We start from the raw sequence: 15894 nt of genomic DNA on the forward strand, positions 1-15894 counted from the left end.
CTACATTTTCTAGTCGTATATTTTTTAGTCAAATCACTTGTGATGTCCTTCTCAAAATCTTCTTTACCCCCTCTTCCTGAATGTTCTCTAAATTCCACCGATTCATCTGACACCCGTTCTTCACGTGTTTACACCACAATCTAAATTTCATTATCACTAAATTATGGTTGTTATCAATGTCTGCTCCTGGATATGCTTTGCAGTCGACGAGTCGATTTCTAAATCTTTGCTTAACTATGATATAATCTATCTTATACCTTGCAGTATCGCCCCGTTTTTCCATCTGATTATTAAACTGGGTGTTGGCAATTACTTAATAAACAATAAAAACAATTTATTTGTAAAAGGCTTATAAATTTGGAGAAAAAGTTTCTTACATGCTATAAAGACTGAGTAATAAAAATAAGAAAATTAATGCAACGAAATGACACGATGAGACTGCTATTGAATATGAACTACTGGTCTTTGAAATGCACTTTGTTCCGTAAGTTTTTCATTCATTCTTTTAAAATTTTTGCCTGAAAGTACTCTGAATATCATAATGATATTTGGGTATATATTATTATATTGCAATAATCCAGTATGAATCGATAATAACAATTAAAAAAAATGTTAAATACCTTTAAATTGTCTTTATAAATAATGTAATATTTTATTTAAAAATCATCTATTTAAATTCTGTGAAAAAAGCGTTTTACTCAATCATCATAGAAACTTTATTTATAAAGTAAAAAAAGGAATTACCAAAGTTAGTTAATCGGGGAAGAGTAAGGTGTGTACAGAACAAAATGTACGCGGGTTGAATCGAAATTCCCTTCTTCCTTCAAGTCTGCTGACAAAATTAATGTGCGGGGATTTAAACAGATCAAAAAAGAAAGTGTCAGTCCCTAATGATCTAAGAACAGCATTTTATAAAATAAATGAAATTTTATTTAAGGATAAAATACCGACAGCTAAAACCATCTATTAAATAATTTAACATTAAAAATGACTGCATTATTCTGTCCGTGGATTCTGGATTATAAACTAGTGAAAACTGATTTTATTTCAATTTTTTTATATATGTTACAATAAATACTCTTACCCGATAAATTTATGATATAAAAAAATTGTTTTTTTTTTTACAATGTCATTAAAAATTATATAAACTTCTCCAATCGGTGACACTCCTGACGGCCAATTATGACGCATACGGTCAAATATAAATGAATGGTATAATGCAGTTAATTAATTCAGATGTTTAATTTGTATTAGGTGATGTAACTAAGAAAATCCCACTTTTGATAAATATTTCTTATTTTAATTTTAGGCTTCTGTTTTAATAAATTTTTTTTTCTAAATTACTACAAAATTATTTTTTTAAAGAATTTTTTTCTCTTATGATAATATTTATAATGACTCGCTGTTACATGATGTGAAAATTTCTTTTCTATTAGATTTTTATTAATTAAGTCTAGTGCCCACTAGATCAACAGTCCACTAGATCCATCCATCACTTATACGATTAATAGTTCGACTTTCAATAGGCTTTTTCTAAAACATTTTTATTTCAAGAATTTTATGCGATTTGTATGTACCAAGTGTGTACGAATGATTGTTAGATTAGTAATAATGATGTTTATTTTGATTAAAAGAAAGCACTAATTGCCAACTTTACTGATGAAGGATAAACTTCATCAGTGGAGTTGCTAGTGGTATTGTAATTGGTGGTCTAAATTTTAATCCACAAAGAACTTTTAGAAGAACAATTTCATATTATCTGAAAGTGAGTTATTAATCGCTTGAAATACTTTTGATGTTATCACATTTCACCGTCCTAAATAACAGATTTAATTAATTTTGTTTTCAATCCTTATTATTTTCAACTCTTTTAGCAGAGAATTTTGAAAAACTGTCTTTATGTTAATATAACTGTATTTATACATTCGTAATACTTGCACGAGAAAAAGTTTATTTATACTTAACGATTCTTAATTTGAGGTTAAGGAAATAATTGCTACCGTGCAAATTTTAAACCGATTGTAATACAAAGAAAGATTTTTTAATATTAAAATTAATTAATTAATTAATTAATTAAAATAAAATTACGGGTAGTTAAAAAATATTAACTACTGTTCCCAGGTTTCCATCTTTTTAAAGGTTGATTACCTTACTTTAATAATAATTTTACCAAAACTACGGACCATCGTAAATATATGTATATAAACCAGTGTTTCTAACCTGTGGGGCATGTCCGCCTAGGGGAACAAGGTAACACTAAATGGGGCGCGTGAGCACATCAAAAAGAAAATATTATTAAAAAAAAGAAATCTATTAATTTACTGATAGGAAAGCAAAACAAAATAATTCTGACATTATAAATAATACACTTATAAATAGGATTGTATCAGTACTGCCCGATGTATTTAACGATTAACTCATCGATACCAAATTAAAAACGAGTTTAATAATTATTAATGACTCCCTTGGGACTGTATTTGGAGAGCAAAGTTTTTCAAAGAAAGGTTTAAAATTAGAAATAGACAGTCCGAGTTCTTTTTCTACATTTGGCTGAAATATCTATATTTTGTCTTCAAAGCAGCCGCAACAGAAAATCCGGTTTCGCAAAGGCAGTATGTTGAAAATGGTAATGGTATGCGAAATGCACTTGTTTTCAGTGAAAACTCATCAACCACCCCTTCCCAAAATTCGAACAGTAATTTACTTCTAAATTGTCTTTTGATTTCGCCACTCGCCGTGAAGTCTATTAAGATTTCTTCTTCGGCAGTTCAGAGCCCTTCAGGAGTATTTTGAAATGGATCGCTAACCCGCTCGTAACTTGCTACCGAGTTGTCATCGGCAAGAAAATACTTTTTAAAAATTTTTTGCCGGCACGGCTAAATGATTTTCAACGATTACAAAAACAACATTCACATGTTGTTCTTCAGCGTTGTAAGTTTTAACACATTCATCCAAATTTCCAAATATTTCTAGATTTTTTGCTTTAAATGTGCGCTCCACAATCCAATTTTCTACAAAAAGCATTAACTTTATTACTCGTATCCAACATATGTGTATTTGCTTTTTAGAGTTGAAGATTCAAGGTATTTAATTTTTTGAATATATCGACCAAGTAGCTCAATTCCATCACAAATAAATCATCTCAAAACCTCTCGCTTCAGGTTGGTTTTCTTCTTAGAAAAATGGTGATTTCATCTCTTAATTCATAAACACATTGTAAAAATTTCTCACGCGATAACCATCTTGCCTCATAATAAAATAGTAATGCTGAATGTACTGCACCCGTGTCTTTACAAAGTGCAGAAAAGATTTTTGATTTTAGGGGACTCATTTTTATATACGAATAATTTATTACGGTTACAACCGTAATAAAATTAGCACAATATTCAGACCAGGACTCATTTCTTTGGAAGCCCAAGCTTCTCTGTGCGATTTCACAGAATAAGCCAGAGCTTACAGTTTGGAATCTTCCAGACATTGAATGAGCACCATCGGTGCATATTCCGACGCAATTTTTTCCACTCGATGTTTGCCTCGTTTATAAAATCATTTAAGGTAGCAAATAATACGAGTGCTGTTGCTTTGAGTTCTATTGGTTTGTAGAAAAGTAGTTCTACCACTTATATGTTATCGCAAAATTAAACGTAGACAATAAAATGCACATCTTTATTGCTATCTGTTTGTAAACAATTTGTCACGCGATTTCCTGAAAAGCTGATGCTGTACATCTTCAGCTATATCACCGATTCGACAGGTAACAGCATCGTTTGATAGAAGTATGGACTACAATTTTCAATTTCAGTCGGCAAAATAAGCTCTTCACCGATGGTGTGAGGCTTTTTACATCTGGCTATTTTCATGAAATTTTGTAAGAGGCAAGTAAAGAATTTTCATTCGCAAAGTTTTTTTAAAAATGTTTGCTTTTCATAAGATTTTAATTTTTAATTTGAAGAATTCTCGGGAGTTTGTTAACGTACTCACTACGAAGCGTTTCCAAATGTCGTTTAAGTTTTTAGGTTTCATTTTGTCTGCTGCCAAAACTTTTGAGCAAATGACACGCAGGGGTCTTTTTTGTTCATTTACTTTCATACTGGTAAACCCAAAATTAAAGTATTCTTGAGAATATTTTATTTTCAGAACCACGCTCGTCTGTGCACTTTGTGATACTTCACTAACGTCTAATGCTCGCTCACCCTCGCTTAAAAATTTATCCGTGATTCTGTATAAATCTATTACCGTGAGTATTTAATAGCGCGAATCGGAGTTAACACGCAAATTACAACTTATCATTCACGATAGATTCGATAGCGATAGAAGCATCGACTCGAATGAAACCGGCCGGAATTGAACGACGAACAGCATTTATACACGTTTGCGCAGACGTTCCAGAATGTTCGAGACAAATCGGAACTTCTCGCAAAGCCTCGAGAATGACCGATACGGTGGACATAAGACAGATAGCAATAGAGAGGCATCGATTCCAGTTTTAGCAACGCAGCGGATCGGTGTTTGCAAGTATCAATAAATTTACTTATTCTTGGTAATTTTTAAGATTTGTAATTACGGTCGAAGTGAAGCTTCAGCGTCAAAATACAGAAAATACGTTATTATTGTATGAGAGGGAGGGCGCCGCAAATCGGGACGCAAATACTGAAAGGTTGAGAAAAACTACGATTTCAGTTCTTTTTTATATTAAAATGATTAATATAACTATAGAAATAAGTCTTTTTTAAATAAATTTTTCTTTATTGCATTTTTTTGAAGTATTCATTCTTTTAGCGAGCGTTATTAATTTACTACTGAGAGTAATGAGATTTTTAATGAATAATCACGAATTTGTGTATTTTGTATAACTTACTCGAAACAGAATAATACCGTAGGTGCACGTTTTTAGTTAATGACAGAACCTATGTTTCGTCTACCTGGTATTACAAGCGTCTTTACTGCTGAACTATACGCTGTCAGTAAGGCTTTTAATATAATTAACCCAGATTACAGTCATATCCTTATTTGTAGCGACTCGAGTAGTGCACTACACGCTTTAGAGATTTGTATTCCAGACGTCCTCTCGTCACCGAAATCTGTAATGCGATCGCCGAGTTGAACCTACAACGTACAAGCGAGTTTCTGCTGGATCTCTAGCCACGCGGGGATTCGGGGCAATGAACGTGCAGATTCCGCCGCTAAAGACACATGCAGTCAACCTCCATTCACCGCTTGTGTCGCTACTGCTGAGTTTATTAATCGTATAATTGTATTCGGGCGACTGGACAGCAACAGTAAATAACAAACTACGGCGCATTAAAGATTCTGTTGACTTTGTAAACTCGTTTACAAAGTCACGTATATGTCATATCAGCAGAAAACGCACCACTATGCGTACGATGCAATCGCTGCTCGACTGTGCGCCCGTCCTTGTGGATCGCATATGTTATGCGACCTTGTATCGTAAATTTAAATCGCCCAGAAACGTTCGAGTCCTGGGCAATAATAAGGAAGTTTTGGCCCGGGTGCTATTTTTACGAGATGTTAATCTACACAAAATTGAATAGTGCGGTGAATATTATTTTGTTCCGATGAGATATTTTACCGTAGTTGTTTTTCTTTTTCCCCTTATCTTTTATAATTTTATGTTATTTGTTTATTCTGTTATCTGAGAAGGGACTCTCTTTACACCCCTCAGTCTTAAATTTTATTTAAATTCTATATTTTTATTTTTTTAATTTTGTGTTTCTTTTAAATAAATTTGTGTTATTAAGATTCCTGCTGTCATATTAGTTATAAGTTTTTAGTGAATCTTATCTGTGTTATTAGTCGTAAGTTTTAGTTATTTTTTGTAATTTAGTTTTTATGTTAGTTCTTTAATCTTGCTGTTATCCTAGACGCGGCCCTTTACATTCCTCTCAGACTGTTAGATTCTATTTATTTTTAGTTAAATCTTATATTTTTTACGTTTACGACTGTGATTTTTTTTTTAGTTTTTAGCCTAATTTTTGTTTTTCTCTTTGTTATTTTTTGTTAAAGTATTTCATTTCGGGCGATGATAACGTGAAAAAAAAATTGTGTAACTTACTATAATCATGATATCTCTGTTTTTAGCTAAACGATTTTAATATCTGAAGTGTTAAACCGATATTAATATCGCTTATAAAACGGTTTATAATTATCGCTTATAATTAAAGGCTTCGCGTTATATGTTTCATTTTAAAAATTATCCTTTGTGCTGTATTATAATATTATGTATATGTATATTTTTTATATTTTATTTTACAACGCTTAACGATTTCAAAATGTTTGGCAGTGCTAGAAACCGATAGCTGTATAGTGTAGTATAATGTAAATGAACGGTGCAAAATATACAAATATCACTCTGCGTGTTTGTGTTAGTATGGCATTAAAAAACAAAATGAATCCAGTAACTTTTTAAAATAAATATTTGTGAACGTCATAAAAATTATATAAATGAACATGGGATTGAAAGAATGAAAAAACCAAGGCGGATAATTTTAATGCATATTAATAATAAAATTTGAATAATATTAACCTAATTATTCTTTTTTGTAATCTAGGAAGCGCTTGTAATGGAGGACCAAATTTTAACGGGCTTACAGAGCCAGCACCATCTTCTTTACGAACATATTACTGGATGATCGGTTATGCAATATTAAGCGCTATTTGGATTCCAGTTAGTATTCTTTTGATCGGTAAGTTTTCATAAACATTCTACTTAAACGTTAAGCGTCACAACCGTAACGGCTGCGGATGACCGGTCACGAGTTATATAAAAAACGACACAGTCATCCTTAAGAATAACAAGTACCTATGCCAAGCTTAAGATAAGCGAATAAAGTGGTTTCCCGTTAATATTATTTTTAACGACGATTAAAACAGAATAAATTCTACGTTTTTAATTGTCGTATTTTAAAAAAAAACTTTACGTACATATATTCGTATTTACGTCTGAAGATATGCGTTAAAACTATCATGCGATTATTATAAATCTCTTACATATATAAAAATCCAGTGCTGTATGCGAATTTGTTACTCTTTTATGCTAAAACTACTCGACCGATCGGGCTGAAATTTTGCATGAGCATGGGCTATTGCCATTATAAAATGTTTCAAGGTGGTGGCAGTTTAAATGGATTTAAACAGCCACAAGTAATATAAACGCGGTAGCGACCGGTTTATATTCCTTGCCGATCCTTTATTACGGTCAAACCACCGGTCGCATCAGATTCGGAAACCGCTTGCAATATTTGAAATTAAATCTTCTAAAAAAGGTTTCTATCTTTTTCAATAGTTATTTCGACAGTCGAGAAAAGTAGGTTTAATTGTAATTTGTCATGTTCTCACAAGTCGAGGATTATGAACGCAGCGGGGCTCCTGGCTAGAAGGAAAAGAGCGAGTGAAGTCCTGACTGGTCCTGACCGGTTAGTAGTATATAAAACGCTTCTAAATTAATTATATTCATTCTAAAACGGATCGCATTATATAAGATAATTTATTTAACTTTGTTACATATACCTGATTAAAAAAAATATATGTTTTTGTTTTCAGCGTCAGGGGTTACTAAAGTAAGAGGAGTATGCGGAAGTTATTTCTATTTACCGTGGATCTTATTTTCAATAATCATCGCAGTTACTGATGTCGTTGCTGTAGTCTTCTATTCGATAGATATTTCAAAAACCATGGTATTGCACGCATTATAATTTAATTTAGTTAATTTTTTTAAATTACTATCCCGTGTAATAAGAATAATCGATTTTAAAAACGAGCTAAAATGTACGATTAAAGCATTTCTAATCGTGCACGTTGCAATATCTATTGAAAAGACATTTCTAAAACGAGTAAAATTCAGGCGTGTAGGATTTACTTTGACATTAAGATCAAGAATTCTTTGAAATAAAAATTTTTAAATGGATATGTTGACAAATTTAACTAAAAATTTTATTTTAAAAAATAAGCACAATCGGCAGCTGTATTATTGAATTTGTTCATGTATATATATATATTTGTGTACATATAAAATTGAAACAAGGCTGTACATATATATATATATATATATATTGCGTGTGTGTGTGTGTTTTTTTATAAAAGTGAAACCTTCACAGAACAGTCATAATTTTGAAGTATAATAACCCTCATAGGAATTTGTGTTATAGACATTAATGATTTCCATCTTTTTTTTCTTTTATAAAATAAATTCTCTGCGCACACACACAATTTTGAAAAATATCAACTGGATTGTAGGTCTTATATTTTATTTCTGTATTTAATACTATATATACTAATTTTATCTTGTGATCTTATTTTTGTAAAAAAGTATTTACTACCGAAATTTTGTTTTTTTGTTTTATTATAGTCTGCAGATGATTATGTAATATTCTTGGGAGCTCGTGGAACTTGGCAATCTGTGACAGACACTACAAAAACTGGAAAAGACCCAGCAGCTCCGGCCGTAATAATGACATTATTTTTTAGCAGATTTATAATATTTTGGTTTTTAAATACGTCTCTTATATTCCACTGTATCAAAGAGTCGCGCTCTATACAGAAATTTAATTTAGAGGTAAAATATGAAGTAATTTTTTATTTCTTTTGCATAGCAAACTATCTATTGCGATATTATTTACATAATTAAATTAATAGGTGCAAGTTATTATAAAAAGCGGATCGATTGAACAAATCTCTTTTAAACATTTTTACCGGCGTCGGATAACCGATACTTAATGATTCATCATATTCTTCTCCTCGTACAACCGACAGATTTTTATACTCGTCTCTATTAACCTACATCCATCTGTAAGGCTACTTTACAACCTTGTAGGTTGTATTATTCTGTTTTCTGTACATTATATTAATAGAATTCGGTTAGCGAATGAATTTAATGACTTTTTCTTAGAGAGTCGTTCTAAGAAACCCCTGCTGGTTCATCGTTTTTTTGTTTTTATATTTTTGTTTAGTTTTTGTCGTTATGACCACAAAATTGATAACGAAAGTAATTCATGTTGTCTAACTTGGATCGTATAAGACTATAGCGAGACATTAACAAACAATGTAACTATAAAACTTTGTTTAAATGTAAATTTATCATTAACTGTAGGGTCCTGGGTAAGATGACGACTGCATTCCTTACAACTTGATGGTTCCACAACGGCTGAAACATCTCAGAGAATATTCCCTTGAAGGGAGGAATCTGTTGGCTTAAACCTAAAACACTAAACAGCGCTGTGTAAAATTTCAGTGCACGCGGTCGGAATGAATTTATAGCCGATGAACATTATACGTTAACGATTGCACACGAGTACAAAAAACCACTCGCACTGAAGAGCAATAAAATTAAAAACGATTTCATTATTAGTAAAAAATAAACTCTTCCTTAATTAACATGATAAAAATTGTCAATTTTTTATTATCTAATTATTACGATAACAGAATAATTAATTATTAATAATAATCAGATAATGAAATGAAGTTCAGAGATCTATTTGGCAAATCTGAATTAACCTGATTTAGTCGCTTTAGAATTTCATTAAATAATCATAAACAAGAGCAAAATAAACTTGTGCTAACGTACGCTAAAATTTTACACTATAAAGAGTGCGGTTCTTTAACAAAATTTGATTGTTGTTAATCTACACATTTTTTTGAATAAATTATTAAGCGTGTAATTTCTTGTTAATAAAATACATAAATAACACAGTTCGGCCGACAAAAACATAAAATAATAGCATTTTAAACCGTAATTTATTATATATCAACATTATAATAGCAAATGTAATTTTTTTTTATTTCTCTATAAATCTGATTATCTAAGCAAGATTTATAATTATTTCATTGTATTCCGATAATTACTATTCGGTAAAAATAAATATTACCCTATCCCATTTTAATATTTGTTGAAAAAAATAATATTTATCGCGTAAAAAAGAAAACTGTTAGTTTGACACGTAAGTTTCAGAAATGGAAATAAAAACTTCACGTTTGATTTTGTCGAATATAAAAAAGCATCGATAAATGTAATAAAAAATAAAGTTAGCCGGGTTATGAAAAATCTTATCTCGGGTACTAATTAGAATCACTGACAGCCATCAACACGATTAGTGTATCGATTGCGATAACAACACACGTTGTTTAGGGAAATATTACTAACAAAAAAAACGTAAGACTGATATCAAGTTTTTTCAGTGCTATACAATTATTGGGAACGTTAACTAAGGGTGGAAAGCAGATTAATACTACCGTTGTAAAGTTAAAATTGAAATTATATCAAGTAGAAACAAAAGTAATAACTTGTACGTATAACTGGTTTGTCATTTTTATTCGTATTTTACCGTATTTCAAACTACATAACACGATTAATTAAAAAACAATTTATTTTACAGTACGATTTGAATTTAACGAAAATAAAATAATTTAATAATACAACTAAGTTAACGTCTGAAAAGTTTGAACACGAATAAATTATTTTAAAAAAGCAGCAAACGGGATGGATTCAAAAAATTACTTAAAATTTAAATATTGTTTTTTCAGTAATTTTATTCGTGTTGAATTTTCAACACGATAAAGTAAAACATGATTTACGTAAAAGAATTACAATTTATTTTTCTCTCTTTTTTCATTTAATCAGTTTAAAACATCAACTTGAATTACATTTTATTACTACGTGTTTTTACAGATTTACAGAATGCATCGTTTACATAAGAGATATTTCTCTAAGGAAGAAAAAAATTGCTAATACTTAAAGCGTAAGTTATATGTGATCAGTTTGTTTATATAATGCAGTAAAAATAAAACAAAAAATTATAAGCTAAACCGCATGAATGCATGATCGTTTACGAATTAATTTTTATAATCGAAATACAATTAGGTTTATAAATATTTTTTTATTATTTTTATTAAAATAAAAGAAATAACTAATAATTAATTTTACGATAAACATAATTAATTAATCTTCTTGTAATATTTAGGGTTCGATTACAAGCAGTTGTTGTAATGACGATGAACGATTTAGAACGTGGAATCATACGTATATAACTAAACAAGATTTGAATGTAAGTAAAAGAAAACTAAATCGACCTTCTGCACCGGCTAACAGGGTACACAAAAGTAAAAAGAATGGTGGATCAGAAGTAAATATCAATGAAGAACGAAATATAATACACGAAACAACATCGCACATTCCTGAACTGGAATCGAGTCAAACAAATCCCAGAATATTATATAAAGTAGATGAATTTGGTATACCGATAGAAGAAATTATGATACCGCGTGTACAAAATTATTGTGCTACATCATCTTGTACAGGATCAGAAATCCCTGCTGGTTCATCGGTTTTTGACTGTTTGGAAAGACCTGCTAATACTGCACCTCACAGGTGAGATCGATGTGATTTAATTTTAATTTGGCAATGGTGCAAATATTTTAAGCGACTGGGAAAAATGATTAATCCTGCATATCTGTTCTTTGTTTTTCTATTTTTGTTTAGTTTTTATTGTTATAAGACCGCATTTCTGTTAGCTATTGGCGTTCTCTTAGGTTAACTCTAGTTATAAATAAGTATTTAAGCTATCGAAGTTTCCTTAAGTTTCTAAGTATTTAAACACTAACCTGTAAATATAAAAAATTACTGACAAACATCTTAACTTTAGCCGTCTGAATCTTCCGACTGCATACACTAACAGTAATATGAAGTGCGATGTAAAAAAAATTAGTTTATTTCTTTACGATTCCGCCACCAAATTTCTCTCCTTAATATTTTTTAACATTGTTCTTTCTTGGGCCAAGTCCGCAAACTTTTCTATTCTTCAAATTTTACAGCCTAAATAATAAATAACATTACATGGATTTAGAAGTAATTTTCATTAGAAAAAGATCCACACACACGTATAAAATATTAAAAATACGCTGAACAAATCCTTTCCTTTTCAGTGTATTGTGTAATTTCTTCTATCTAAAAACCCGAAAATGGTCTTTAGACATTCATCTGAAGAGTATTTGCTGCAAGCTCCATTCTATTGAATATCACCTTTAGTATAGTCCGAAACGGGGAAAATTTGCATCGTTCAGTTTATTTACTGTTCTTCATTAATTTCAAGGTTGAACTTTGAAAATTGAAAAATTCGTTTTTAGATATTTACATGAAGATTACACACACCAAAAAACAAGTTGATATCTTCATTTGTTACTGAGAAATTTCATTGTAACTCCGTTTTAATCCTCTAACCTCGGAATTTCAAAGTTTCTTTCATAGTGTGCACTTACACCGTAAGAACATGTATCTTTTTTTTTTTAATTTAAATATAAATTCAATAATAAAAATATGAAGTTGTTAATGAAATAAAATTTTATGTACTTTCATTTAAAAAAAATATGTATATGTAATTTAGTAGAAACAAGGAAGTCATTTAACGTCCATATCAGATTTTTTTTACCATTATTCATCTCTTTTAAGGTAGAATTTCAAAAAAACTATAAATTGGTTTTTTAGGAATCTTCATGAAAATTACCCACACGAAAAATTTGTATTTACATATACTCACAAATACATAGTAAAACGGTAGTTAAGTGTTATTTATGAACGTTAAATAGAATGTGTACTTAATCTGCAATTTGGAAAAATTGTAATGTAAAATTTTTTCCAGAATAAATAACTCTAATTTAATACAGTTTATAAAAGATTATGATATTATTTAGCGCTTATTGGATTGTTGTAAAATTAATTAACATTTTTAATTCGTAAATTAGAAACTTTTAAGCAAACTTAGAAACAAATTATACGTGGTACTTTTAAATAATTAGGTTGTGTTCTGCTTTTTATGTGAATAAATGAGCCTGTTTGTTTTACTAATAACAATTGTACATTGTTACCATAAAACTTTTTGTGTAATGCTTGCTTTATTTGTGTTTTAATTTTCCTCAAAGCCTAATAATATGTTAATATTTTATTTATTTTCAAACAGAATTTAAAAGTTTGTTATATTTTATCAAGTCCAATGAGGTTGCGGTTTTTCGTTTTTTTTTTTGCAGAAGTTGCTTCAGGTGATGGTAGCTTTTATTTTTTTGAACTAAAATAAGAAAAAATACTTAGCTTTTCGAAAAAGAAAACAAGTTCAATCAAAAGTTGTATCGATGAACAGTACAGAATTTATCGATCGTCGATTATGCCGCCCATATTGGTCAGACGTAACAAAGACCGACTCTGCTCACGAACACCTTCTCTGGTGTTCGTAGAATCATCCGTCCCGATCGGGGTTGAATTACCCGTAACATGCGCATTCTTTACAAAGGAGTCTGTGAGGCCATAATGTTGTACGCTGTGCCCGTCTGGGCTCACCGTCTGCGATTCCAATGTTATAGGGACGTATTATTGCGAGTCCGGCGTCTTCTGCTGTTAGCTGTTGCCGGAGGTTACAGAACAGTCTCAAGAGAGGCAGTCTCTGTGATCGCCGGCATAAAACCCACCGATATTCTAGCTGCTGAACGTAGCGAGCGGTATATCCAAGAAGGCAGCCTTTTTCATTTCTGAACGTTTGCGATCGAAGACCAAGGTTTTGACTCTTGGCAGGTTAGGTGGAACGATTCTTCCACCGGTCGATACAATACATCTCGACGATAGTAGAGCTGAGTGGGAGTAAGCGGTCTGTCTGCCTCTCCCTTTAGACCGGACCGGAGTCCACCTTCTCCTAAGTCTGGGGTACAAACTAAAAATGAGTTCACTAAGGGAGCTAGGAGTAAATTTCGTTACTGCGAGCAATATTGCTGGTGGTATGTTATTACTATCGCCTCGATCTAAGCGACATTTACAAATCGGCTCTGTAAAATGTAGAACTATGCGCGGGGTTCGTGCTTCCGCGAATTCGGTTAGCTAGTTTAGAGGGCAATGATGTAGGACATTCAAGATGTCCGTATGAGGCCTGCAGCGAAGGCAAAAGCCGAGTTAAAAATCACCGATGTAAATGTCTACCGAGGCATTTACACGGGTAGCATCCCGACCGAGGCCTGGCTTATTACTGTGAGGTGTAATCAGTTAAAGATAAGACGACTTCCGTTAAATCCCATCAGGGCTAGAAACGGGGGGATGGTGTGCCGAACGGAATCGTTCGGCACCCCCCTCCCGTCTTCTCCACTACGGGGTTGGGATGTTCTCATCTTCTTCCCGCCAGGGACGGACTTACAGGAACGACTTCACTTCCGGCGTTCGGTTTTCCTTCACCGGTTCCCGCACCATCAGTAGACTCACTGGTGGAGGAGTCCCGCGAACTAAAAGCATATTGCAACGCCTGTTACTGCCGACTAAGGCTTCTTTTGGACCGTATCTCGAGTCCCAGTCGGTCAATCAGCCTCTAATCTCCGTGATTTGATACCCCACACTCTATATTTGAGGGAGGTCGGAGGGGAAATAAAATGTACGTCCCGAAATCCGATCCCGGATTTGTTGACGGGGGAGGGAGGTAAAAGATCGAAGAGTTTGAGATTCGTGTAGAACCTGAATGATTTATCTAAGAAGGGAGGGGTATTTAAATTACAGGAAAAGGAAGTTCCCACTTACAACTCGATATTAGTCCATCGAATAATAGCGTAAGAACTAACTAGCGTTAGCAATTTATCGAAAAATTTACTAAGCAACAATAGTTTAGGCACAAGCTGTACAATAGCTTATCTACCTCAGCTAAATACCAGTCTCTGTTATCAGACAGATAACCGCATGCTATCATGTTTACAATTAAAATTAAAATAACTAAAACGTTATTCATTTTGATATCATTTTGATAACAACTTATTGCTAATCGGCTTTCCTTCTGTACCACGTTGTAGTTTAATCATCCCTACGTATTAATATTTAACGTATCTAAATCGCATACGGTATTGTTTCCAGTTTGGAAAAGAAAATCTGCGTAAACGTTCTGGATGCATGTAACTTGCTAAGAGTAGAAACACCTATTTATAACAATTTAACCTATATAAGATCGTCTTCGAGTTACAAACTGAATAAACTAAAACAAACATTCCAAACCGTATCAATATATAATAAACCTAATCGTGAAGAACATGACGATCGATTAAAGGATAAGGAAGAACATAGTGACCTGATCGCAGCGGTTAACCGCTTCGTATATGTTAAATAAGTAAATATATAGCGAGCATGTTGCGGCTTAAGTGCAGCTCATGGATTACGCGGGAACCTAGCGTCTTTACGCATCACCTCTTTACCAAAACTCATCTCTGCGCTCAGTTTGTACAAGGTCACTTCTTTCTCTAAACTCTTTTTAGACGAATCAAACCTGCGGTTTGACTTCTGACCTCCTCGACTTGTCCTAATCAAATTCTACAAACCCCCATCACGAACTACATCTCCATCCGATCACCGAGTCTATCTTAAGGCTTCAGTACTAAAAGATAACGATTCTTGGTAATACTGCAGGTCGGTAAGCGTTAAAGCCATCGATGCGCTTAAAGAAAATAATGGTTTTTGTATTACATACCTCCCCGTTCTTCCAACAATATATTACCGGATTTCAAAGCGTAAAAATAAATTAAATTTCTATTCTAACGGGTAGATAAATAATACATTACATAATCGCGTCAGGAACGGTCAAGTGTGGTACTGCACACGAAAAAACCAACTCCCTTAGAATTTGCTTCGTTGGATAAAGGAAATAAATTAACAAAGCGGCGAAAAAAACACACAAATAAAAAATTAAAACAGGGTTCGACTAAATATTAATAATCTAAAATAATTAGTACGTGAAGGAACCTAAATTAAATCCGTGAAATTACTAAATAAGTAAACGAGTCAAATAATTTATTAATGTTTGACAAATAGCTTCGTAATAGATACGATAACTGTCATTATCGTAATAATTATAACATCGTTTTTAAACACCTCCG

The 15894-nt window shown here is 32.2% G+C and overlaps 2 protein-coding genes across 5 annotated transcripts in view; one reads left to right on the forward strand and one right to left on the reverse strand.

The window, feature by feature from the left end:
- The window catches only part of LOC142328996 (uncharacterized), a 123356-nt gene that overhangs the window by 92882 nt on the left and 14580 nt on the right, over positions 1 to 15894 (reverse strand). The window lies entirely within an intron of this gene.
- Positions 1 to 15894, forward strand: part of LOC142328994 (uncharacterized) — a 96261-nt gene that overhangs the window by 73981 nt on the left and 6386 nt on the right. For 2 of the 3 annotated variants that reach the window (XM_075373225.1, XM_075373224.1), the window contains exons 3-6: positions 6570 to 6704; positions 7561 to 7694; positions 8366 to 8572; positions 10974 to 11380. In XM_075373225.1, coding sequence (XP_075229340.1) covers positions 6570 to 6704; positions 7561 to 7694; positions 8366 to 8572; positions 10974 to 11380 — 883 coding nt within the window. The remainder of the gene's footprint in view (positions 1 to 6569; positions 6705 to 7560; positions 7695 to 8365; positions 8573 to 10973; positions 11381 to 15894) is intronic. The other variant, XM_075373226.1, reaches the window with a different exon arrangement.

The sequence above is a fragment of the Lycorma delicatula genome, chromosome 8 (genome assembly GCF_047948215.1).
Source record: "Lycorma delicatula isolate Av1 chromosome 8, ASM4794821v1, whole genome shotgun sequence".
NCBI lineage: Eukaryota > Metazoa > Arthropoda > Insecta > Hemiptera > Fulgoridae > Lycorma > Lycorma delicatula.